Source organism: Neofelis nebulosa, chromosome 3 (assembly GCF_028018385.1).
Source record: "Neofelis nebulosa isolate mNeoNeb1 chromosome 3, mNeoNeb1.pri, whole genome shotgun sequence".
Lineage (NCBI taxonomy): Eukaryota > Metazoa > Chordata > Mammalia > Carnivora > Felidae > Neofelis > Neofelis nebulosa.
The window spans coordinates 50551835-50578722 of NC_080784.1; the positions used below are offsets into that span (position 1 = coordinate 50551835).

A 26888-nucleotide genomic window follows, 5' to 3' on the forward strand; every position below is an offset into this window, starting at 1 on the left:
TCTTCCGGGCTGACATCAGCCTCTTGTGGTACAGTCCATAGACTCCAGGGCCAAGTGGATTAGATGCCCTTCCCCCATGCTCCCCACCCACGCCTGGGGGAGCCCCACACCACTGTGGCTCAGCACCTCACAGCCCGGTCCAGTTGCAGAGGCCAGCCAGCTGGGCCCACAGAACCAAGGTAAACAGTGATGAAAGCATCCTTTGGATTAATGGACTGGCCACCACCACCTCTTCCCAGGCTAGCACGGACCTCCTCTCTCCTGTCAAATTGGCTGAGGAATAGTCGCCAAAGAGTTCCTGACAAGAACCCCTGGTATGTGGGCAGCGTTTCTGATCCCTCTCTCACAGGTCATCTCTCCGCAGTCCCCCCCTTCCTGCCACCACAGCAGGAATTATTTAGTTCACAGAGCTAAAGGCCGCTGTCCTTCTCAGCTACTTTGGCAGCATTCCATCAGAAAGCAGTCAACAAACAGAGCAGAGAGCACCCCAAAGACAAAGTACGGAGCCCAGTCCATTAGATAAGTGTGACTCAGATCTGTCACAGATGTCCTAGATCATATCCAGACTCCTTTATTTTGTCTTCAAAACTCTCCTCTTGGCTCCTAGCAAAGTCCACCAGGTCTCCTCATTGAGCCAGGACACTCCCAGTTAAACCCTTGGCTGCCCCAGAAAGGGACTGTAGACAATGCTAGGAAGACTGAACCACAGAAACTGTTTTGTGGGTTATAGCATCTAGGGTAAAGTGGACGTGGTGAGCCCAGAGCGAGCATAGGCACACCCGGTCCTCGTCCGTGTCCACCACCACCGAGTGACAAAGTACTGTCATGTGCATTTTTCCTATTTGATCTTAATCACGACCCTGGGAAAGAGAAGGCCAGGGGAGGTAGCAGGCAAGTTCAAGTTTCAGAGGACCTTGGAAAGGCCCTACTTAGGAGAGAGGTGTCCTTCCTGGTCCTGCGTGACTGGGATGGAACCAAAGATCAGCAGTAGGGAAACCTGTGGTCTCGGGCCAGTGTGTGAATCTGCAGTGGCATCTGTCCCTGAGTGTCACCAGCAGAACCTGGGTGCAGGTGCAGTCTTCCTAGGGAGCCAGGACTGGAGCACAGGTGTCCTAGAAGGGGAGAATCTGCTCATGGCTTCCCATAGAATGGCATCATTTCAGAGCCCAACAAATGCTAGCCCAACAAAATGCTAGCATTTTGTTGAAACTTGGCTAGGAGACTCATTCTTTGACAATCTCTCCAAGGCTCTACATGTAGCCCTTGTCAACCATTTTAGGGAGGACGCTGGTCAGAGAGACTTCCATTCTTAGACTTGGTGTTCTGCCCAATAAGGAGATCCGTAGTGTCACTACTCAGTTCATAGCAAAGGAGGAAAACTGAAAGGGCTCTGTTTTGCTTCTGCACCTTTCCGCATGCAAGTACCTGGAGAGCTGGTATGTCTGAACTAATGTATTACATGGCATGATAATACTCAGCACTTACTGAATCTTAGCCACAGTGGAGGCAGTGTAACAAGCACTTTATGTGGACTAACTCATTCACTTCTCACAATGATCCTGCGAGGTAAGGATGCTTCTTATCCCCATTCTAAAGATGAGAAACCTGAGGTGCAGAGATTACTCAGCTAGCTAGTGAGGCAGTCAGGAGGGAGGGCAGACAGTCTGCCTCCAGATCATCCCATACAACCACTGGGCTTATGCAAGCATGGTCTGTGCCCTCTTCAGTATAGCTGTCTCTTGCTGGGCCAGCAGGGCCCTAAAACAGGTAGGGAGCTCCTTTGGCTCTAGCCTCCGGTCCCCCCAGACCCGTGGGGCTGCTTGGATGACAGCTACAGAATCCAATGACCCCAGTAGAATGTCCTTACCGGCATCCCCTGCTCTGTCTCCTTTGTCTCCCTTCTCTCCTTTTGGGCCTCGGTCACCTGAAACAGAGGAGGAAAACTGGCATTAGAAAAGGAAATAAACCCTACCGGTGAATAAAATGTGACCTGCAGGAGACATATCAACCCATGACCCGAGAAACTCTCAGCAGGAGCCTACAGCACCGGAGGGCCTGGTATGGCAGGAAAGATAAGAGCTTGAGTCAATTATGCTGCATGTTCTGGGCACCCCAAGAAGGAGATCAGGGGGCCCAGCTAAGAAGTTTCGTTCCCTAACTCAAGTGTAGAAGGGTAGAGTCTACCAGCACAGACTAGAGTATGTGGTATTCAGCAGGAAGAAGACAGGGCAAAGATATTCCTATTAAGTAGTCAAGGTTTTATTTTTTTTTAATGTTTTTATTTTTTTATTTTTTATTTTTTTAATGTCTTAATTTATTTTGGAGAGACAGAGACAGAGCGTGAGCGGGGGAGGGGCAGAGAGAGGGAGACCCAGAATCGGAGGCAGGCTCCAGGCTCTGAGCTGTCAGCACAGAGCCCAACGCGGGGCTCAAGCTCCCGAGCAGTGAGATCAGGACCTGAGTCAGAGTCAGACACTTAACCAACTGAATCCCCCAGGCACCTCTTAATGTTTTTATTTTTGAGAGGGAGAGAGAGACAGAGTGTGAGCTGGGGAGGGGCAGAGGGAGAGGGAGACGCAGAATCAGAAGGAGGCTCCAGGCTCTGAGCTGTCAGCACAGAGCCTAATGTGGGGCCCAAACCCAGGAACCGTGAGATCATAACCTGAGCCAAAGTCCGACGCTTAACTGACTGAGCCACCCAAGCTCCCCAGTAGTCAAGGTTTTAGAAGTACGCATCCAAGTTTGTCTTAATAAGCACTAGAGGAAAAGCTGGGGGAGGACTTCAGTTACACAGGGAGGACAGAGGTTATATGTCAGGCAGATTTCCCAGTGGGGGAGGCTATAAAACATGAGGCAGAGCTTCTAGGGAATTGTAGAATTTCCTTTTCAGGAAAGAGCTCTGAAACCATAGAGCCCTTTTCTAAGCTAGCATCTCACTCTACAAAGAAGTAGAAGGTCCTGACACCACTCAAAAGGGGGAGGGCACTAAAGTGACCAGGGAATTCCATTCCAAGTCTCTCCATAAAAATATCTGCAAGTCAAGCACTCTCAACAATAGCCAAATTATGGAAAGAGCCTAAATGTCCATCAACTGATGAATGGATAAAGAAATTGTGGTTTATATACACAATGGAGTACTACATGGCAATGAGAAAGAATGAAATATGGCCCTTTGTAGCAACGTGGATGGAACTGGAGAGTGTGATGCTAAGTGAAATAAGCCATACAGAGAAAGACAGATACCATATGTTTTCACTCTTATGTGGATCCTGAGAAACTTAACAGAAACCCATGGGGGAGGGTAAGGGGAAAAAAAAAAGGAGGTTAGAGTGGGAGAGAGCCAAAGCATAAAAGACTGTTAAAAACTGAGAGCAAACTGAGGGTTGATAGGGGGTGGGAGGGAGGGGAGGGGAGGGGATGGGTATTGAGGAGGGCACCTTTTGGGATGAGCACTGGGTGTTGTATGGAAACCAATTTGACAATAAATTTCATATATTGAAAAAAAAATCTGCAAGTCAGAGAAGCCTATGGCATATTGTCTGGTGAAAAAAAAGCAAGCCAGCAAGTTCCAGGGATGGATGCCTAATGTGATCCAAGTTTTGAAGGAAAAAAAACACCCCAAAACAAAGGCAACCATATATGTAAATATAAATATGCTTAGAAAAAGTTCTGGCAGGATATGCTCCAAAATGTTTACAGTAGTTATTCCAAAGAATAATAGCTTAAGGGGCTATGGAGCAGGGGACTCGCTTTTCACTTTATACATTACACTTTATCTGCTTCTGTATTGTTAAATACTTTCAACAAGCATAGGCTGCTTTTGTAGTCTGTTTTAAAATCATTTTAAAAATTTTTAAATTTAATTTTATATTATTTTTTAAATTTTTTAACATTTATTTATTGTTAAGAGACAGAGCGTGAATAGGGGAAGGGCAGAGAGAGAGGGAGACACAGAATCTGAAGCAGGCTCCAGGCTCCGAGCTGTCAGCACAGAGCCTGACGCGGGGCTTGAACTCACAAATTGCAAGATCATGACCTGAGCCAAAGTCGGATGCTTAACCAACTGAGCCACCCAGGCACCCCAAAATCATTTTTTTTAATGTAGATCATAAAAGGAAGAAAAATCTCAGCCTGTTTAATCACCAGAAAGTAGAATAAAAGTTCTCAGTGATCCAAGACTAAGAGACCATCCTAGACACGGGGTAGGAATGATTAATAGTACTTTTTCTTAGTTTTCATATTTACAAGGGAGAGGGTTAAGACTGGGGACAGAGCATCAGATTTCCTCGTCTTGTGCTGCAGTTACCATGGAAATCTGCTCACTCTTGAAAAGAATGTAGAGGGGCATGTGGGTGGCTCAGTCGGTTAAGCATCCGACTCTTGGTTTCAGCTCTGATCACGATCTTGTGGTTCATGAGTTCGAGCCCTGCATCAGGCTCCGTGCTGACAGCTCAGATCCTGCTTGGGATTCTCTCTCTGCCCCTTCCCTGTGTGCACACATATGTGCTCTCTCTCTCTCTCTCTCTCAAAATAAACATTAAAAAAAAAAAAAAAGAAATGAATGTTTAACAAGACCAAGTGACTTGCCCAAGGTCACTGAGCTAGTCAGTGGCAGAGCCAAAATGCAGAGACAGTCCATCTGCTCTGGTGCCCGTGCTGCTGCCCAGGGGCTAGCGATGAGCAAGGCTACACAGGTGCTCTGAGGTTTGCTCTTACCTTTGAACCCGCGCATGCCCATTGGTCCTGTGGCTCCCATCTTCCCATCATCGCCCTTGGGGCCTGGCAGCCCTGGGGTTCCTCTCTCTCCTGGCAGACCTGGGGAGACACAGGACAAGTTGTGGGGCCTCGGACTCAGAGCTGGAGGGCCTTTACAGGTCACCATCTGGCCTGGCCATCACCCTCAACCACGCGTCCTCCTGTGGGTTTTCCTTACTGATTCTTCTCAGTGAAATTAGAGAGGCTGCAAAAACAGTGTTCGCAAGGTCAGCACAAACCTTCCCCACCGGCACCTCTTAGCCAGTTAGGCTGGGCCCCTGACCCTGGAAGGTCCAATTCTATTGTGAGTAATGGTGGTGGTGCCCACCGCATTTGGGAGATGTCCCTTTGCCTCTAGTTGTGCTGGAGATTTCAACTCAGCAAACAGTTTTTTGAGTACTCTCTATGTGTCAGACACCGTTCTGGATTTTCATAGAGTACCTCATTTCATCCTCACAATCAACCGAGGTACTATTTCACCTATGTTACGAATGAGGAAACTGAGGCCCAGAGAGGTTAAGTAACCTGCCCATGGTCACACAGCAGAGAGTGTTGGGGGCAGGATCTGAGCTCTGGTCTTCCTGAACTGAAAGCTTGTGGTCAATCAGGTTTATCTCATGCTGGATGAAAAGGGCTTACTGATATTTAGGGTAAGAGGCAGATGAAATAGTTCCCTATCCTCTTTAACAAAAAACCCCACAAAGATCCCTTCCCCGCTGTAAACCCCAGGGAGGCAGAGCAAAGGGGATCATAGGGTGAGGAGGAGGAAGAAAGACAGCAAGGCCAGTAAATGGGAGAGATGACTGGCTGCCAGATCAGGCCCCGGGGCTCCCAGCCACGAGGTCCTGTGGCCATTGCCTGCACGTCACTATGGAGAGCCAGAATCAACAAATACTTTCACCCAGTGGGAGCCCTGCTCCCCGAGAGGCCTGACCTAAGCCCGCAGTTATCTCTGTAAAGCAGAGAACTCTTAATTAACTGATTACTTGTTCTTTCCCGCTTTGAATGTGGGCTGGCTTTCTCTGGTCTCTTTGCGTGACACGGAGAAACCTGTCTTCCAGTAATGATTTCTCCAGAGCTCACATCACATGTCTGGAGGAGGATGAATGGCCCAGAGGATGGTGTACCTCAGAGAAGGGCTGAGTGATTTATTTTTTTCCTTCCTAACACGAGATACCTGTGTGGAGTCCAATGGCCCCGTTGCCACAGAGTTCGGAATCTAGTATGGGATATGCCCAGGGCCCCCCATCATATAATTTAATAAGGCAGAAAAAGAGTTTCCACAGGCCTGTGAGTGTTTAGGCATCTTCAGTTCTGAATTTGGGGGGTTCCCCTGGAGGTGAGCCAGGAGTAGAGGCCAGGCCGTGGGCTCTCCTCCTATTACCTTCTGCCCCTCTCCTGTGTGCAACCTCCTCAAGGTTTAGGAAGAAGATGGTTTGAAGATGGAATTCCTGACATAAACAAACAGACATCTTTCCCCAGATAAACTTCCCCTTTTCTTACATCCTTGAGAAGACTTTGCACTCTCCCGGGGAAAGGCCGCTCACAGCAGAGGCTCAGAAGCGAACAGTCTGGGAGGCCAAGTTTGAGAAAGTAACCGAACACAAGCGTCCTGAGACAACGAGTCGGAGAAGAACACACTCTTTCCAGAAGGCCAAAAAACATCCTCCCCATCAGCCACCGGATCTTCAGGGCTGTCACTAGCGTGTTGATTGATTTGGGCAGAATCAGCAAGGAGGAGGGAGTATCGGGTGCCCGGTGGCTCAGGACACACTGAGGACGCACAGCATGCTTGTGGAACACCCTCGATTCCTTCCAAAGGCCCTGGTCATGTGAACCCTGCCTCCTGGGCTGAGAAGTGGCTGCAGGAAGCTGTGAGCCTCTCATGCCCCCCTTTGCCTTCAGATCCTGGTACTTTATGTGAAGAAGTTTTTGCCCCATCCTTGTGATAACAGCAATGCATCAGTGTCTGGACACAGCAGGGCATTTGAAGCTGGGTGGATTGGGGGCTCTCCCGGGGGCCCCTTCACCAATACCAATGAGAGAGTGGAGGGTCAGGGACGGAATGGGGGCACTTCTCCTTCCTGATATGCCCAGGTCCTTCCCAGGGCCTCCCAGTTACCTCGAAGTCCAGGTAATCCAGGGATCCCAGGCTCGCCTTCTTTCCCTTCATCCCCCTGATCGCCTTTGGGGCCAGGAGGTCCTGAAAGGGTTACAAGATGGCACCAAGGTTAGAGCATAGCTTTTGGAATAGGCCACCTACAGAGGAAGAAAAAAACTCCTTCTTAAAGAGAGAAACGGTCAGCACTATGCCTAGGAAGCACAGAGGGTTCCACCTAGCCCAGTCTGTGTGTGTGCAGGGGAAATCAGGGAAAGCTTCCTGGAAGAAGTAATATCCAAAGTGAAATCTCGAGGAGGAACAGAAGGTGGCTAAGTAAAAAAAGGAGTGGAGGCATGTTATGGACTGAATGTCTCTGTTCCCCCCCGCCTCCAAATGCATATGTCAGAGCCCTGATCTTCAATGTGATGGTATTTGGAGGTGGTGCCTTTGGATGTGATTAGGTTTAGATAAGGTCATGGGAATAGGGCCCCCAAGAAGAGACACCAGAGAGCACTCTTGCTCCCTATCCCCTTCTTCGTGCTTGAGGTGTCCTTTCTCCCTCTCCCTCTCCCTCTCCCTCTCCCTCTCCCTCTGCCATGTGAGGACACAGCAAGAAAGTGGCCATCTGTAAGCCAGGAAGAGGGCTCTCCTTAGAACCCTACCGTGCCACACCCTGATCTGACTTCTGGCCTCCAGAACTGTGAGACAGACATGTCTGTTGTTTAAGCCCCCCAGTGCGTGGTATTTTGTCCTAGCAGCCTGGACGGACGGAGACAGAATGACAGGGAGAGCTCCAGGCAGGAGGAACCATCCTTGTAAGAGCTTAAAGATAAGAAAGAGACATGTGAGCCATGGTGGGATTAGCAGCTGGGGGCATATGCTGGACAAGGAGGGTGCAAAAGTGGGGGCTTTTGGAGTTATGGCCTAAGTGTTGGACTTGACCCTGAGGGCACCAGAAACCGCAACAGGGTCTGAGGGAAAACAAGAGTGTCATCAGATCTGCACACGAGGGAGACGGCTCAGGCTGCCATGTTGGAAAATGGATCAGGACCGGAGGGAAAGCAGAGGCGGGGAGGCCATGAGGAAGCTGCACCCCAGGTGGGAGGTGGTGGTCCAGAGGGATGAGAGTGGCCGTGTGGAGGTAGAACAGACAGACCTTGACTAAACATAGGTGAGGTTGGGGGAAGTGGAGCATCTGGCTTGGGCATCTGGGGGCAGGGAGGGGTGTCGATTTGCTCCTGAGCGGGACTTTCTTCTAGGGCTGGGCTCCACTGTGGCGGGGATTCCAGCACATGTGACCAGATTCAGTACCCACAACAATGCTGCGCATATCTTCTTAGAACAACAGTTACAGAAGTTGCTCGTCTGAGGCCACACGGCCAGCTGGCAAGAAGAGGGGCCCAGGTTTCGACCCAGGTCTGTCTGGCCCTGCCCCTCGGCCTCACCTATCACAGTAGATGGCTTGCCATTCCCAGAATGCGGTTAGACTTTCCCACCACCCCCACAGCCTGCTGTGCTCCCCATCGATCTCCTATGCCCGCCTGTCCCCACCGCCCCCCCCACCCCAGGCTGCTCGCGCATCACTTTACTTTTGGCCAGAGCCTCTCTGAGCCAGCGTTCCTGCTGAGGGTGGGCATGGCCCATCTGAACGGGCATATTTGGTGCCACTCAACACTTATCTCACACTGCCTTGTCCTGGACTCACAGATATACATGTCCTCTCCTTCCCAACAAAACTGCCAGCTTTCATTCTTGGCATCCCTGTCCCAGCTGTGAAGAGCCAGACTCTGAGCTCCCTCCTCTTGCTGCCTTGTGAAAGAAAAAGAAGACCCAGGAAAATGCCAAATCCGTATTGTAGCGAATTGAAGAGTGTCCCTTCAAAATTCATGTCCACTTGGAACCTCAGAATGGAACCGTATTTGGAAATAGGGTCATTTGCACATGTAGTTAGTTAAGAGGGGCTGATCCTGGAGGAGGGTGGGTCCTAACCCAATGGCTGGTGTTGTTATAAGAAGATAAAGCACAGCAGACGCATGGGGAGAGTGCTAAGTGAAGGGTTGGGGGGAGATTGTAGTGTCTACAAGCCAAGGAATGCCAAGGATTGTCAGCAACCACCAGAAGTCAGGAAGAGACCAAGAAGAATTGTCTCCTGGTGCTTACAGAGGAAACATGAGCCTGTGAACACCTTGACTTTCAGACTTACAGCCTCCAAAGTTACAAGAGAATCGGTTTCTGTTGTTTGAAGCCACCCACTTTGTGGTCCTTTGTTATGGTAGCCCCAGGAAACCAAAACATACACACTCACCACACAGCAGCAATGGATTGCACAATAAATATTTGATGAATGAATGAGATCAGAGGGTGTTAATACGTACAAAACAACCAGGCAGCCAAGACCGAGATGTACTGATACATTCCAAAAGTTGGCACCATCATCAGACCCTAACCCAAGTTGACAGCTGTTTAATAATTCGATGGCACATACACAGGAAAAAAGCAGTCAACAACTTAAAAATGCACGCATGACACACAAATCACTTAAAGGGACCGCGTTTTGTGGCCATCTTCCTCTCTTCTATGAAGAAAACCAAAGGAAGACTGGCCATGTTGATCCCAGGTTTCAGGTGACAGCATTGGGACACATAATCTGTTAAGAACACACCTGAGATTATACAGCAAAGGAGAGGCATGGTGGAAGGAGCAGATGAGATTTCCACCCCATATTCCAGCAATCTCTCTGTCAGGTCAGAGCTGCCGCCAGGGACACGGAGAGGTACCTGGATGTCTGCACTCTATGAGCTGTCCCTGAGCGAGACCCCCTCCCCCCTGCCCCCAGTACACTCTTCTGTGCCCTCCTACCCTCCCCACCCGGAACACAGCGCGCCTGGAACTGATCAGGTCAAGGATGCAATGGGTTGAACACTCCACAATTTGCTCTATTTGCTCCGCTGAGGGTGTGACTCAACATGTGGATCCTCCCAGGAGTAATTCTCACCAAAGAAGGATGCTGCCCAGGGAATGATCCGTGACGGTAGGGCATCAGGGTGGCAGCGATCATTTGGAAGGTAGGGGTTGAGTACGGACATGGAGTGTCTTAAGTTCAGATCCTGGTCCTGGAAAATCTAAGTTAAAGTTCCTTCCCCAGACATTTGTAGTGAGGAGTAAGCAGATGACATGACACATGGGCTATAAAGGGGCTTGGTAACCTTTGAGTGGCAAGGCCATCCTCATCGTCTGTACCCCCACTTTCATAATGCTTCATCAGAACGATTCCAAGATCACCTCGCATAGTCATTCTGAGCTGCACCCAAAATCACCTTGCCACGCTTGGCTGGCTCATTCAGGGAGAGGGCCGAAGACATCCTACACACAGGTGTAGTTTTTTAAGACACAGATAAGTGGTTAGTAAGGCCCTTTACTAGACATGAACTGGGAGGAAGTTGGAATGGACCGTAAAGATGGGCGCTGATTTTCAAGCCTTGGTCACGCCCTTAGGTGGAACTGGTCCCACAGACTCAGAAGGACCTAAACTGTGGTCAGTGGTTGAGTCTCATGGGGCCAGGCTTCCTGGAGCTCCAACGACCAAGTGCTTCTTCAAATCACTGCTGCCCCGTGGATAATGCACACTTGGGCTCTGACATTTTATCATTTTCTCTGGAATCCAGGCCAAAAATTGAGCCTGCTTTGACTCCTCTCTTTTCCCTGCTCCCCATAACCCCCTTGCTCATCAAGGCTCGTCATCAAGGTGAATCCCATGTCATTCTCTACCTCCTTCCTCATTGCCACCACCCTCAGCAGAGTCTCACACCCAACCTTGTAAAGACCTCCTTGTCTGAGGGCTAAAACCCATTGTGCTGTCCCATTGATCTTGTCAGAATCCAGTGAACTCACAGCCTCTGTGCTCAAAGCACAAGGGGCCACAGCCCCTCTCCTAGAGACCCCTACAGATCATTCACCACCTGACCCCTTCTGCAAACTCACAGCCTGATGCTTCCAGATGCGAGCTCTCTTTCACCTCCACAAAACCATTCTCATGTGTCCCCAGACATCCACCAAGTCTTTCCCTTTCTAGGAGTCCTGTCCCTCTCAGGCCTGGAGCTCACCTCCAAGCACACCGTTCTGATCTCTCAGGGCACGAGGGAAGAGCCCCCAAATCTCAGAGCTGGAAGGCCCCTCACACATCACTGTGCACAAACTCCTCATGGAAGCACCCCTGAACCTGGGCAGGCCACCTTGTGCCCACTCACTGGGCCCTGTCACTCATCTCGCACTGTGGTCCCCAAGGAGGACAGGCCTGTCTATAGGGCCGAGCCCCACTCTCTGCAGCCCTATACCTCACAGGGCACCTGGCATACCGTAGAGATTCTATGAACGACTTCTGGGCAGTTGTAAAAGCCATTATGGTTATCACCGGTCCTAGTGGTACCCAGCTGAGCTTTTTAACTTCTTGACTCTTTATACTGTGACTTGCTCATCCTTTCTCTCACTAGAGCAGGCCAGAGCATGGAGGCAGTCTGGGACAAGGAGGAGTGGGGTCTATCTCTCCACAATTGTGAAAATGCTTCCGGCGCCCCCTCCATTCTGCTTCTGGTCCAGGGCACCAGCTTCCCTTTCAGCCCACCTCCTACAGGTGGGACAGGGAGGTGGAAGAGGAGGAGGAGGAGGAGGAGGAGGAGGAGGAGGAGGAGGAGGGAGAGAACCCTCTAGCCCTGTGCCCTGTGTCTGGAGTCCCCTCCTGGGGCCTGCCCACCAGTCCAGTCCTGTGCTCCCACACTGCCCCCAGGGCAGTTCTGCCCCCAAGGGGGCTGCCCATGAGCTGTGCCAGCTGGAAACATCTCGAGAACAAACGAAGGATGTGTGACTGAGCATTTGGGAGAAACACCAGGGTTCCTCTGGGAACCAGCCAACAGAGAGGGAAAAGCAATCCGTCCTCCCTTCCCGGATCCTGGTTTGAGTGATGGGGTGGGGGACCCGCATGTGCTGGAATCTGGACAGATCCCTGCCAAGAACAAATTATCATTCCAGCTGATGAAGTGGGCCTGAAGCCAGCAGAACAGCAACCCAAATCCATAAACACCACCCCCTGCACCACGCTAATCCCAGGGCGGCTGACCAAGGTGGAGTCCCCCAATTAATTGCCCCACTCCCACCCCCTGACGTCACGTGGGCACTGGGCTCTCAGCTCTATTACCTTTACAGTTTTGCACGCTCTCCCACTTCCTTCACTGTGTGCCCAGGGCAAGGACTGTTAGCCGTGTTTCCTGGCTTCGGGGGGGCTTGGCCCAGAGGCGCAGGTGCTGCCCCTGGCTCCGGCCCAGGCTGTAAGGCCAGCCTTCGTCTGAGTGTCATGGGCTAAGGGGTGGCGGGCCAGGCCGGATGCAAGTGCGTGCTCTCCACTCCCTTTCCAGCAGAGAGGCTGGCGTGGAAGGTGACAGGACACAATGCCATCTAGCCCTCCTGGGGAGCCTCCACACAGTCCGTGCTTCCCAGTCTTCAGTAGAGCAGGAACACTATTTACATATCACCCTGCTCACAGAGACCTTGTCACCTCCAACACGTCCCTATGCATGAGAGGCCAGAGCTGGAGCCCGGAACCCATGGCCTTGCTCCATCACGTCATCCATTTATAACACTGCTGGAACTGGACTCCCTACTACACAGCATGTTTAAAAAGCGGCTCACAGATAAATCTGCTCCACCAACTCGTGTTCATGAACTGAGAGATACATTTTCGAGTCCCGGCTGGGGCCACCCACTTGGGATTTGACTTGGGCAAGTCATTTCCCCTCTCTGAGCCTCAAGGTCCTCAACTGTAAAACAAGAGGAGTGGACTAGATGATTACAGAGCCCATTACCAGGGTAACATTCTGTGATTCTATAACTTTCCATCTAGCAAACAGGCCATCTGAATATGATGGAGAGTCCTGCCTTCCTGCCTCGCTCACCCCTTGCTGGTTTCTCTCCCTTCTCCTGGTATACCTCCCCTCTCTGGTTATCTTCCCCCTCCTATATGGTCCCTTCACTGGTTACCTTTCCCCCTCTTGGTATGCCTCCCCTCTCTGGTTATTTTTTTCCCTCCTGGTATGGCCTCTCTCTGGTTACCTTTCCTCCTCCTGGTCTGTCCCTTCTCTGGCTATCTCCCCCCTTCTGGTACACTTGCCCTCTCTGGTTATCTTCCCCCTCCTGTATGCCCCCCTCACTAGTTACATTTACCCCTCCTGGGATGCCCCCCACTCTCGGTTATCTCCTCACTCCTGTATGCCTTTTCTCTCTGATCATTTAAGTTCTCTGCTTTTCGCAAACCACAGACAGATTTCAACAGACATGATTAATACTGAAAATCCAAAGCAGAAAACAAAAAGCACTGCTGTGAATGTACACAAAAGACAAACTGGAGACAAAGTTCAGAGAAAACTGTATAACGAAGTGAGAGAATGAAAACCATTTGGGGTCAAGCTCAAGAATAACATAAATAAGCTCATAGTTGAAAAACATACATAGTTGAGTATTTGTAGATTTTGCACCAGGAAAGGGCAAAGAGGGGGAGAGTGTGAGTGTGTGTGTGAATGTGACTGTGTGTGTGTGTGTGTGTGTGTGTGTGTGTTTAAAGACTAAGAGAGGAACTGGACAAACTTAAGGCAGAAAGGCCATTCCAGAGAGCAGTATGGAAATGCATAGAAGCTTAGCCAGTAAAACACCTCTTATCCAAAAGCCAGGGTAGAGTTTTGTCTCATTAAAGTTAAATGGTGATGGGGCATCTGGGTGGCTCAGTTGGTTAAGCGTCTGACTTCAGCTCGGGTCATGATCTTGCAGTCGGTGAGTTCGAGCCCCACATCAGGCTCAGAGCTGAGAGCTGAGCTCAGAGCTGGACCCTGGAGCCTGCTACGGATTCTGTGTCTCCCTCCTCTCTCTGCCCCTCCCACACTCACTCTCTGTCTCTCTAAAATGAATAAACTTCAAAAAAAAAAAAAAAACCTTTAAAGTTCAATGGCAATTACATCAGATATGCCACACAGAATCTTCTCTAATCATGCCAGTTGGGTCCCTGGCAACCACGAGAGAGGGAAGTGGAAAAGGGAGATACTGGATGCGGTGGTGATCCTGGGAGCCAGAGGGACTGAGTGGTGTTCGTCTTCAAGGAGCCAGCAGCCCATCGAGAATGCAAAGCTTGAGGACTAGAAGGCAGGCTGGGCAGGACTGAGATGAAACTTTCGGTTCCAGGGAACAGAGTGTGAATCTTAGTTTAAGAACCAAAGAAAGACTATTTGCAGGATTCCACTGGAAAAACCTTCACAAATGAATGCCCCACAGCCGCTTCGGTTCAAGCCAAGGAGAGTAGGCTTGCACATTGAAGAACCAGGATGTGAAATGCTGGAAGAGGCCCAGGAGGATGCGCCAGCAGGAAGCATGGTGGTGTCTACTGACTGCAAGAGGGAGGAAGGGGGGAGGGGCGGGGAGGGACTCCCCCCAAACACCCCCAGATGGAGTCCAAGAGACAACTCTCTTCTCCCTTTTTGCTCAGAGCTGGGATCTTTCCTCCCTAGAGAGCAGGATGGTCAGAGACAAGAACATGATTTCTGAACCAGAAAGATCCCCATTCAGACCTGGACTTTGCTACTTGCCAATTGCATAAGAAACAGTGGGAAAGTTATTCAACTTTCTCATCCATGAAATAGGGACAATCATACCCTTTTGCAGGATGTGAGGATTAGCAGTCTTTAATGTCTATTTAGAGAATGAGTGTCGACACCACGTCTGGCTCATAGTAGGTCATAATTCAGTACAGCTGCTATTGTTAGAAAGTACCTGACAGGTGGCTATGGGCAGAGAAGGCCAAGGAAAAGAGAAGAGGGGAAAAACTAAAATCCCAGGGGTGTGGATTTGGAAGAATAAATTCTACCTCCTGCCCTCCTTTGGTTTCTGGGAAGTGAAAACCTGAGTGACCCAGGACAAGAAAACCAACGCTCTGACTGTCCAGGTTCAAGATCTAACAGTCACTTTGCAAACATTGACAGAGTTCATGTGCATTGCACTGTGAGGTGCTGGGGGAGGTGCAGGGGGGCACAGAGGCAGGGGCTGGGGTGTAGCGCAGCGTGGTGAGCACTGGGCAGCGGGTTAAACATCCTGGCCGGATCACTGAATTATACACTTAAGTGGGTGAACGCTGCAGCATGTAAATTGTACCTTATTAAAATGGTTTGAAAACAAAACATCCTGGGTCAGATCATTACCAGCTGTGTGGCTTTGTGTAAATCAGGCATTTCCTCTGGGAGCCTCAGTTGTTTGCCTGCAGGAATCCTACCCTGCACTAAATAATAAAGGCTGCCTTCAACCAACCTCACAGTTGGTCTTGGGACCCACTTTAAAGCAAAATAATGCACCTCAAAGCCCTCTGTGGACTGGAAGGTATCATGCAAATGGAAGGCTCCATCGTCACCACTTTCTGCTCTGCTAAATGGAGAAGCTCAGGGGAGGAGACTTCAGTGAGCTACAGGGGCCGGCGGCGTTCTTGGAGGAGGCGGGCTTGAGTGAGATCTGGAGGATCAGTGGGATCTGGATGACGAGGAGGAAGAGGAGGAAGAGGAGGAAGGAGGCACTGCCGTAGAAGGAATAGCTAAGGAGGTGGGAAGTGTGGGCCGTGTCTCTGGGGCAGTGACAAGACGCGTCCCGCTGGATGGGATGCTTCCCACAGGGCATGGGGTACAAACTGGCTGCTTATGGACCGTATGTGGCCCACAGAGTTAGACAGTTAAACATTTCTAGAACATTCCACGTTTCTGGTTTCTTGTGTAAAATGGGAAGACTTTGTCAAAGCCAGGCCCACATTCCAGCCTGGCCCAAATCCGGTGGACCTATCATAGCCCCAACTACTCACCACCAAGGTCACACCACTCGTTGGCACTGCTGAGCTTGCCCCTACAGACAGTTCTGTTTGTAACCTCTGGTATAGGGGAACAGGCAGAGGAGAAGGCCGGGAAGACAGCTGGGGTCAGGTGTGTGATAGAAAGCACAGCAGCTCTGGGATCAGAAAAGCGTGGGTCCAAATCCCGCCTCCATCACCTCCTAGCGAGAGACAGTAGTAAGCAGGTTCCTGAATCTCAGCGTACTCACCGTTGTTTTTCAAAGACATTATATGGTGGTAGCTACACTTGCGGCAAACACAGCCTAGGGTATAGAGTTGTCTCATCACTACGTTGTACACCTGAAACTAATGTACCATTGTGTGTCAACGATACTTCAATAAAAATTTAAAAATAAAAGATGTCATAGGAGGCATGCTTCCATGGTACCTGACATACTTGGTCTTCAGCGTGGTATTATTATTGCCTACTGTCAGGCTAAGAGTATGTACTGAATCTGGCAGAACCCGGGGAGCCACAGGAGAGTCCTGAGTCGGGGTGGGGGGCAGATGATGTGGGAAAAGTGCATTTCATGAAAGGCGCCTCTGACAGTGATGTATGTGCAGGGCAGACAGCAGCAGGAAGGAGAAGGGGTGAGGCGGGTAGGGGGCAGTTAGGGGTGCTTCGAAGAGAGGAAAGCTGACTCTAAAGGTTCTAGAGTTTGTGGGCTGGGGCAAAAGTACCAATGGGGGCCCACACATTTTTGCCATTATATTGAAAAGTTCTAAATGAAGCTAACACATTGTTCAACGTGTTCTTCTGCCTGGATGAATATAGGTAACAGCCTGGAAGGCAAAGTTCAAATGTGGGGTTCGCCAATTCTTTGTCCCGCTGGAACACCACGACCCTGGAGGTGCCTGTTCCTGCCCTGAGCCTGCTGCCTCACCCCCTGCGGGAAACCCTTGGAGGTCCCCCCCCCCCCCCACATCCAAGCTCTGGCGACCCAGTCCTCCATTAGCGACCCTTGGCCATTCTGCTGCCCAAGGGTGTGGACACTGCGCGTGCTCTCTGGGAGGTGGGAGGGGGGTTAGGGTTACCCAGGGGAGGGACCGACCTAGGCCAGGAAATTGTGGGCGTAAAAGCTCCAGGGTCCTAGAGGGCAAGATTTAATAAAGGGGCCTAGCCTCTCCGTGGCGAGTGGATTCGGGGAGGGAGGGGGACTCCCGAGCCCTGGAGGAGGGGTGCGCAGGAGGAAAGCCTGCACTGCGGCGGGGGGGAGGGGGCCCAGGCAGCTAACGGGCTGGGGCTCCAGTGGGCCAGGCAGGTACCTTTGGCGAGGGAGATGTTCCTGAGCGCGATGGAGTGCTCCCAGTCTTTGAGACGCAGGTCCTCGGTGACGGTGTTGAGCACGGCCAGCTCCTGCTTGAGCTGCAGTGCCATGCCCATGTGCACCAGCCGCATGCGGCGCGTGTCCTCGCTGGCGTTGCTGACGAGCACCTGCAGGTCCTGCAGCCGCGTGCTGTGCAGGGCCACGTCGTAGGACAGGCTGCGGTTGAGGCCGCGCAGCGCGCCGCCCACGTCGGCCAGCTCCTCGCCCAGGACGCCCACCCTGTGCGCCAGCCCGTCCAGCAGGCCCGCGTGGCGCCGCAGCAGCAGCTGGCTGCGGTTGCTCTCCACCTGCAGCTGGTACAGCTCCAGCTGCGCCGCGTCGCTCTGCTGCCCGGTGCGGTCCCGCAGCAGGGCCACCGCCTGCTCGGTCTGCGCCGCCTGCGCCTGCAGCCCCCACAGCGCGCCCTCCAGCCGCTGCACCGCGCCCGCCAGCGCCAGCAGCGAGTCCGACTGGTTCTGCAGCGCGTCCTGCACCTTCCACACCTGCTCGGTCAGGTCCGCCTGCAGCGGAGCGTGCAGCAGCCGCAGCTGCAAGTCCCGGAAGCTCTCGTTCAGCCGGTTCACGTTCCGGGTCAGCACCTTCAGGTCGTCGGGGGAGCTCCGTGGCCTGGACACTGCAGAGGAGGGGGGGTGGGGAGGGGAGATATGAGCTCCGCTGGGAGGGTCCCAGGTCCCGGGAGGCAGGCCCAGCCGGAGCCTAGCATCCAGTAGGCGCTCAGTGAAGGGAAAGCAGAGGGTGGCTATGGTGGAGTGCCTCAGTAGATCCCGCGCACGGTGCTAAGCCACTGGTCCCCAAACTGGTCTGCCCATTAGATTCACCTGGTGAGGCGTCCTGCCCACAAAAAATTGTGATCCACTTGGTCTGGGGTGTGACCTGGGATTTGGCATTTTTAAAAGAGCCCAAGATAATTCTAAGGTGCAGAGCAGTGGTACTCAACTCACCATATGGGTGAGGTGGATCCACGTGACATGGTCATTTCCGTATGTCGAAAATGGCCAGATATCAGCAGCTTCACGTGCCTAGCCCCGATATATTGAGTGTTATCCTCTCAACTTTAGGAAGCTGGTACTATTATTATCCCCCTTTCGGGTCAGAGCTGTTAAAATCCCCCCAAAGTAGAATAGCAAGTAAGTCCTGGAGCCAGGATTCCAACCCAGGAAATTCTGGGCTTGCTTGCTCCAGAAGCTGGGTGCTTCCCTACAAGTGTGCCCCCAGAACTGTTTGAAGGGAGCACAGCCAGGCTCTAGGCAACACTGTCTTTCCCAGCCTCCTGAGTCCAGGCTCCCATCCCCCACCCTTGCTCCCCTGCTGCGCCAAGAGCCCCAGGTACAGATGCTTTTCTATTCATACCCTCCCTTCTCTGCCTCCTCCAAACCCTTTCCCCAAATCCTCTATTTCCCTCCTCAAGCAAACAACCCACCTCAGTGACTTTTCACCCTTTCCTTTTGGAAAGGCTCCCTTTTCTTGGTTATAAGCAGCTATTTCACAAGAGTAAGGGGAAGGCTGTGCATCTTAAGAATTACAGTCTAGCATCTGGTGTCTCCTGGAAGCTTGTGGACTCTGCTGACTCAGGTTCACCACACACCCCAGAAGTCGAGGGATGCTGCTTGTCTGCTGTGCGTTGTCCATGGCTGTACCCACCTCTGCTCTGCACACTAGAGAAATGGAAACTAGCGTGGGACAGGGTAGGAGGTGGGAGCAGATGAAGCACAGAGGGAATTCTGCCTTGGAAATCTTGGAATGGGGAGAGCAAGGAACTTTGTCCGCAGCCTGTTCAGACAAAGATAACTTGGGATAGGATAGCTCTCTCCCAGAACCTCAGGTGGGAAGGGGGCGGATTGGTTGTTCACGTGTTTGAGCCATCCTTTGGTGATGCTTCTGGAGGCGCACAGCATCTGTGGTGGCCACTCTGGAGGGGCTGAGTCACTTCAGATTAGATTCTGAGACCCGCAGCACTAGGTGGGGCCTTGGAGTCCCCATCTCAACGTCTCCCTCACCCAGAACTTTAATCTCCAAGAAGATCACATGCCGAGTTGGCATCCAGCCTCTGCTTATACTCGTTTTTCTGCCTTCCGTTACTTCTAACTGTTGGAATGTTCTGCATTCGCTTCAGACTGGAAATCTGCCTTCCCGTAGTTTCGATCCACTGGTCCTGCCCTTTGGGGTCATGTAGAGTTAGTGAAACATTTTTTTTCCCACAAGACAGCTCTTCAGAATTTCAAAATTTCTGGTTTGAAATCTGTATTACGTTCATCTGTTCTCTCATGACTAGGTTCTAAGCCTCCCTCCATATATCCTGGCTGCCCTCCTCTGCACACACTCCAGGGTGTCAACATCCCCTTAGGGGTGGTGCTTTATCTAAGTGTGCTTTTCCAAGGTGTGGACAGACTGGACAAATTATGGTAGAAGGATCGTCTCTTTCATTCTGGGCATGAGACTTCTCATGTGGCCCAAACTGGGCCCTGTTTAGCCTCATCTGGGCTTTGTGGATTTTAGTCATTGGATTTGGATCTATGCAGTCTTTGGTGAAAAACCTCCCCAATTTACGGATGGAAAGACTGAGGCCAGGAGAGTATAAGTGAACTGCCCAAAGGCATGCATTCTGCCTCCTGGTCCAATGGTTCATGTCACTGCTCCGTGCTCTGGAAGCTGAGCTACAGAGTTGTCAATACAAGTTGAGGCTCTGGGGAAATGAATTCATGACCCAGTCACAACCACAGGAATTGTCTGCCTAAGAAATCATCATAGGCCAGGCTTTGATTTTAAAGCCAGTGTGTGTCCCATATTCGACCCAGATTGGTTGGCAAGTATTAGAGACAGGGTGACTGGAAAACAGAAAGCCCGGTAATTTAGTGTCAGTCCCTGCCCACGATGCCCCTGGAGTTCAGAGAGACACTGCAGCTTATCAGATGTAGTAAGAACACTCTGAGCTTTGCAAATTCTGGTTTGAAACCTGAATTGTGAGTGACTGAGGGGAACAGCACAACCTACTTGCTTTGAGTTTCAGGTCAGCCAGAAGCAGCAACAGAACACTCCTACCCTCTGCCGGCTCCCCGGTGACTCCTTCCCTCTGCAGGTGACGCACGTGCCTGATGGGTGCCCTGTGCCCTCGGAGGGCCCTGGCCTTGCCCATCAGCCCTCCTCTCAGAACGTGCCAGCCCTAGGGCCCTTCTCTCTGTCCAGAAAACTGGGCTGAAACTTGCCCATGTGGTGTGGTTGACAGTCAGCTACCCCATCCCTGAGAGTTCATTTGGGTCTTTTCTTCTTGTTCATTGCACAACCAGTATAAACAGACACCCAAATAAAAGAGAGAAAAAAATTCTTCCATGTTCCCACAGCCTCCAACAAAGCACACTGGGTTTCTTTCTCTTGCTTCGTTCCTAAGCATCCCTAATCTTTACAATTTGACTTCTGAGTTGGTTTTTTTCCCTTAATATGATTATTTCATAAACATCTTCCCATCCTTCTGTCTGTCTTTTATAATTTTGGTGGCCCCGTAGAGCCCAGCAAGGGGATGTGTGGTAAGTTACCCATTCTCTTACCATTAAAAATTGTTTTCAATCATAGCAAAATAAATGCCGAAAGGTCTCTCCTTGTTTTGAATGTTTTCCTAACAACAAATTCCCAGAAGTTGGATTAGTAGGTCGAAAGGTATAAACATTTTTGTGATTCTAAAACGCTCTGGCCAAATCACTTCCCCAAAAGTTATATGTATTTACAGGCACATTATACATTTTTAAATGTACCACTTTAAACAGGCCAGATACTCAGTGCAACGGGGTGTTCACGGATCTTCATATTGTTAATTTCACAGATGTAAAATAGCACCTTGTTATTTTTTGTGTTAGTATATGTGCATTTTAGAGGCGGCCTTTTCAAGGGAATGCATTAGCTCAAAGGGACGATTTAGACATTTTAGGTACCCAGGCTACTTAGAACAGAAATTATTTGGAGGGGTACATCCTCTCCGGGCACCAAATCATACTGTAGAAGCCTGGAGCAGCCTCCCTTTTTCGGGATCACTTACCCACCCCAAAAATGAATTATCTCCTTCCAACAGTCACAGTGTGTTCTCAGCCCACACCACCACCACCACCCACCCTCTTCCCCCATTTAATTCCTTCCAGATGTTTGCTGTCCTCAACAGGGAACAATTCTTCTTGAGTGTGACTCTCTTAATTCATGTTTATGCAAACAGTTCATTTATCTCTCTGCCTGGCGTACTTTCTTTTAATGTGCTTTCATTATTCTTCAACTTTTATACTTTCACAAAGGAGACAAGAAATCATAGAGTAACAATAATAACTGGCATTTCCCGAGAACTTACTATGTGTCTGCACTATTCTAAGTGCTCGTCACATTAATACACTCCATCATGTAACTACCCTATGAGATAAATATTACAATTATCCTCAGATTCCAAACGAGGAACCTGATGCATAGAGAGGTTAGGTAACTCACAAGGTCACACAGCCAATAGAGGGAGGAGACTGACTTTGGGCCCTGGGCAGTTTGGTTCCAGAGCTCCCGGCTCTTGACCGTTTCGTGGTATTGTTAAAAGGATGGAAAGCACTGAACAATTTTTTTTTTTAAACAAAGACGTACAAATATGGAATAAGCTTTTGAAGATAGTGAGTTCCCCATCATAAACTCAGGCTGGAGTCAGGCTGCTCGTCAGGAATCATGTAGACATTCAAACTTGGATTCTGATTCAGTACTGAGGGCTGAATCCTAATTAACGTGTTAATGCATGTAATACTGTTAATAATACATGATGAGTGCATTAACGTCTGCCTTAGGCCATGTCCTGGGCTACGAGGCTTGCACACACACACCTCCTGCAGCCTTCTTGCCAGCACAGCAAGTGAATATTGCCTCCCCGCCCACTCCCCGGCCCTGAGTCAGCCCTCTGTTCCACAGTTGTCTTTTATATTAATTGAAAAAAAGCCATCACGTGCTAGTTCAGTGGAGGTGCTCCAGATGTGAGTGACCACAGAGGCTGTCTTCCCCCAAATGCATCTGGCATACCTGCGATGCCTGCAAGCCAGAAGAGCCTCGTGTGGGCAGGGAGGAAGAAAGCTAAGCATTCTGTTTGGTGTGACCTGGCTGAAACCTTGGGTGGTGGTGTCAATGACCCTTTATCTTTGTATAAAAGTTTGCACCCATTACCTCTTAATTTTCAACATAACTAACCCGGGGAGGTAGGCGGGGCAAGTACTTATAAGCTAATCTAAGGATGAAAACAAGCATCAAGAGATTGCCAGAAGTATCAAGTAAGGATGAATTGGGGTCCTGTGTCCCCTAATCCAGCACATCGTCCTCAAAACCTACTGCTGGGATAGTCAGTCACTAGCTGAACTCCAAGTTCTATAGGGGGAAGGAGGGTGGGAGGTGACATTTACTAAGCACCTGCTGTGTGCCAAACTCCATTCTCCTCTCTTACCGGAAGTTGCTGCATTCGCTCTTCCCAACAACCTTGTGGAGTAGGAATTATTAGGCCCATTTTAGATGAAGAAGCTCACGAAAGTGGCAGAGCACAATAGCAGGCTGTGGCTGCTCAGGCTTTGATGGTCCCGCGGGCTCTACCACATTTCCTCCCTTGCACAAAACGGCATAGAGCACCTGTCCCCTGTCTTGGCAGGGGAGCACTGTTGGAGTGCACCGGCTCTACTCCAGCCCACGGGGCAGGAGGACTAGTCAGGGGCTGGGAGAGCAGGAAGTGACATGGCATCTGAGCCATTGGGGGGAGGGCGACCCACGGGGCCGGGGAGGGGCAGGCACTAGAACACTGCCAGATGCCATGTAGTTCCCCTGGTGATCCCCCCAAGCCTGCAGGCACACAGTATCACCATTTTGTAGGAGAAAATAGCAACACTAGAGAGATTAAGGAACCAGCTCACGGCCACCCTGCTCCAGGAGTCCACACTTCTTTCATTGCCCCACGCCATGGTACTGCCTTGTCTTCATGTAGGCCAGGGACACGGGAGGAAGGGAGGTAGGCAGGTATCAGAAGTCATAGATCATGTTAAGGGCACAGTGTGGGAATGGAGGGGGCTGAAATAAAACTACAAAGTGAGTTTGTTGATAGAAGCACCACGAGAAAGAGGGGGGCCTTCTTTCAGGGGGTCTGCAGAGCTGGCTTGAATTTGTTGAGCTCTGGATACATGGGACTTTAACAGAAAATAAATTTAAAAGCGGAGACTAGGGGTGCATGGGTGGCTCACTTGGTTAAGCATCTGACTCCTGGTCTGGTTTCACATTATGATCTCATGGTTCACAGGCTCAAGCCCTGTGTTGGGCTCTGCTCTGACAGTGTGGAGCCTGCTTGGGATTTTCTTTCTCCCTCTCTCTCTGCCCCTCCCCTGATCATACATGTGCACTTTCTTGCTCATTCTATCTCTCAAAATAAACAAATAAACTTAAAAAAAAGTGGAACCTAATATTCCTCCAGAATGTGTAACAATTAGGTTATCACCAGAGCTTTATGATTTAAAGTGATGCACACCTTTATTAGGGTTCTCCTGGCTCCAAGACACAGGAGGGAATCAGGGACAGCCTCGGGGCATGTTCCCCATGCAGTCCCACAGGGCTCCAGGCTCAGAAGGGGACTGTACTGGGGCTTTATGCTCTGCAGTCACCATTTTGAACTTTTGATGATTTTTCTTTGAGTCTGTGTAAGTGAAGTCTGATAGGACAGTGGCACCTCGGTCTATGTGCATGCCCACCTCCCACCAGCCTGGAACGAAGTCTCCTACCCCCACCCAGGGGCCCCTGCCCCAACAGGGACATCAGGATCCAGTCAGTTCCAGAAGGATCTGCACTCATGCTGGAGCATCCTTGTGTCTGGTATTGTTATTGTAAACAGCAAATAAAAACCAGCATGACAGGTCAAGAGGTAATAGAAGAAAAGAAACAGCTTTGGGTGCCTGGGTGGCTCAGTTGGTTAAGCATCAGACTTTGGCTCAGGTCACAATCTCACGGTTCATGAGTTTGAGTCCCACATCAGGTGAACTCAAGCCCCACCTCGGATGAGCCCTGCTTCTGTCTCTCTCTCTCTTTCTCTCTCCCCCTCGTGGGATTCTCTTTCTTCCTCTCTCTCTGCTGCCCTCTCTCTCACACAAAAAAAAGAAAAGAAAAGAAAGGAAAAGAAAGAAAAGAAAAGAAAAGAAAAGAAAAGAAAAGAAAAAAAACAGCTTTTTTTTTTCCTGCTTCTGGAACAGGGAACCCTACATTTTCATTGTGCACTGGGCCCTGTGAATTATATAGCTGGTCCTGGAGAAAACTAACAACTGTCCATTTTCTGGGGCCCCATGGCAACCCAGAACAGACAAATCCCAGGCAGGTCTGTCTTGGTCAGCTCAGGCTGCCATAACAGAATACTGAGGCCTGGTGGCTTAGACAAGACATTTATGTTCCAGCTCTGGAGGCTGGAACTCTAAGATCAAGGTGCCAGAAAGGTTGGTTTCTACCGAGACCTCTTTCCTTGGCTTGCAAATGTCTGCTTTCTAGTTGCATCCACGTGTGGTCTGTTCGCTGTGTGCACATCCCTGGTGTCTCTTCCTCTTCTTAGAGGGACACCTGTCCTATTGGATTTGGGCCCCACCCTTATGACCTCATTTAACCTTAATTACCTCCTTAAAAGACCTATCTCCAAATACAGTCACATCAGAGGTTAGGACTTTGACATATGAATCCGCGACAGGGGGCTAATTCGGTCCATAACAGTGTCCTTATCACCCCAATGACCAGGAGATGCATGGGTATAGAGAATGAGTTTCTGTTACCCTCTTGGGGGTACAGAGAATAATGTTGAGGACGAGCATATGTAATCTACTCTTCCAAGCAGTTGCGCAGTGAGAAGTGACCACGACAGGGCAGATTTACACCGTGACTGTGGAGGGGAGCAGCTTCGGCTCATACTGTTTGAGGTTTCTGAGGGACCTCCAGGCAGAGATCCCCAGAAGGCTGTTGGAATTGGGGCCCACCAAGAGAGAGCTGGAAGTGCAGATATGGGAGTCACCAGCCATACATAAGTGCAGATGTTGTGCCAATGAATGAAGTCAACCATAAGAGAAAACAAGTGTTGGGGTGTGGTTTGGTGCCTGAGGGGAGAGGAGAAGGTGTGGTGCTACTGCCAGCCTTAACAGAAATTCTGCAATGTCACCTCTGATGATGAGCTCCCTCTGTGCAAGGGAGGCCCTGTGGTTTTCCAGTCTTCTCCATATCAAATCAATCAGTGAAGGTTTGTGCCAACACTGAAGACAGCCATGTAGGTTGGTCAAATAAACGCCCTCGCATTGGTGACTGGCTGTGGATGTGAGGTTGCAAAGAGAGGGATGGTCCAGGAAACAATGCTTGGCTTCCAAAGGGCTCTGCATGGCTCTCGTTCAATGGGGCCATCTGCTAGGGGCCAATCACTTAGAGATAGATGGAGGAACTTCTTGGCAACCCCAACCCAGAACACCAGGCGACCTAAGTTTACTTCTGTGGGAAAACTGTAAGGTCCTATAAGAGATCTTGAAAGGATTGCCTCAAGAATTGTGGTCAAACTGGTCCCTCTTAGAATGCCTTGTCTTTCCATAACTGTTGTCTTAATCATCATTCAATTCACACCTCTTCTAAGAAGCCCTCCTAGAGCCTTTTCTACTCCCAGTTGGATAAAGTTTGCTGCTTTTATCTCTACTATACTAATCATCACCATAAAATGCAGTGACACTCATCAGCCTCTTCCATTACCCTGAGAGCCTCAGGAGGGCAGGCACCTTACCTATTTACATACCCTAGGCACTTGTTCAAGGAATTGAGTGTGCAAGCCACAGGCAGGATTAAGAACAAAATAACTCTTTTGGGTAGTTTTTGTTTTTTTAGCATAACTTAAAAATTGGAGTATCATAGTGGGTTGAATAGTGTCCTCTCAAAATTTATGTTTACCTGGAGCCTCAGAATGTGACCTTATTTGTACATTATAGGAAGATGTAATTGGTTAAGATGAGATCTTACTGGGTTAGGGTGGGCTCTTAACCCAGTGACTGGCATCCTTATAAAGATAAGAGGACATTCGTAGACACAAGGAGGAAAAGGCCATGTAAAGATGGAGGTGTACATTGGAATAATGCAGCCCCAGGAGTAAGAACACCGAGGGCTGTCAGCAGCCACCGGAAGTTTGGAGAGGTGCATGAAGTGGATTCTCCCTCAGAGTCTACAGAAGAGACTAGCCGTACTGGCACCTTAATTTGTGCTTAATTAGTACTGGCACCTTAATTTGGCCCCTGTAGCCACCGGAACTGTGAGAAAGTGTGGCACTTTGTCAGGTGGCCACAGGACACGAATACAGGTATCCAAGGCTGGGTGGCTTCCTTAGGTGTCAAGGAAGAGATCTAGGCAGGAGCGAGGTGTCACTGAAGTGGAGGAAAGCACAAATAGGCTGCTTGGTGGTGACTGAGGAATGGTCAATAGGAGGTTTAACAAGAGAAGACAATACGGGCTACTGTGGATGGAATGTTTGTGTCTCCCCCAGAATTCACGTGGAAGCCCTAAACCTCAACGCGATGGCATATGGCGTGGCGTTGGGGGCGTTGGGAGGTGATTAGGTTTAGGTGAGGTCCGTGAGGGTGGGGACTTCATGATGTGCTTAAAGTCCTCAGAAGGAGAGAAAGAGACCATATAAGGACACAGCAAGAACGCCACCTGCAGGCCAGGAAGAGAGCTCTCACCAGAAGCCTACCGTGCCGGTGCCCTGATCTCAGACTTCCAGACTCCAGAACTGTAAGGAATAAGTGTCTGTTGTGTAAGCTGCCCAGTC

General features: G+C 50.2%; 1 protein-coding gene across 2 annotated transcripts in view; it reads right to left on the minus strand.

Annotated features, from left to right (window-relative positions):
- The window catches only part of SCARA5 (scavenger receptor class A member 5), a 128289-nt gene that overhangs the window by 34314 nt on the left and 67087 nt on the right, over positions 1-26888 (minus strand). For both annotated transcript variants that reach the window (XM_058720769.1, XM_058720770.1), the window contains exons 4-7: positions 17025-17699; positions 6878-6958; positions 4717-4815; positions 1868-1924 (exon numbers count right to left, since the gene is read on the minus strand). In XM_058720769.1, coding sequence (XP_058576752.1) covers positions 1868-1924; positions 4717-4815; positions 6878-6958; positions 17025-17699 — 912 coding nt within the window. The remainder of the gene's footprint in view (positions 1-1867; positions 1925-4716; positions 4816-6877; positions 6959-17024; positions 17700-26888) is intronic.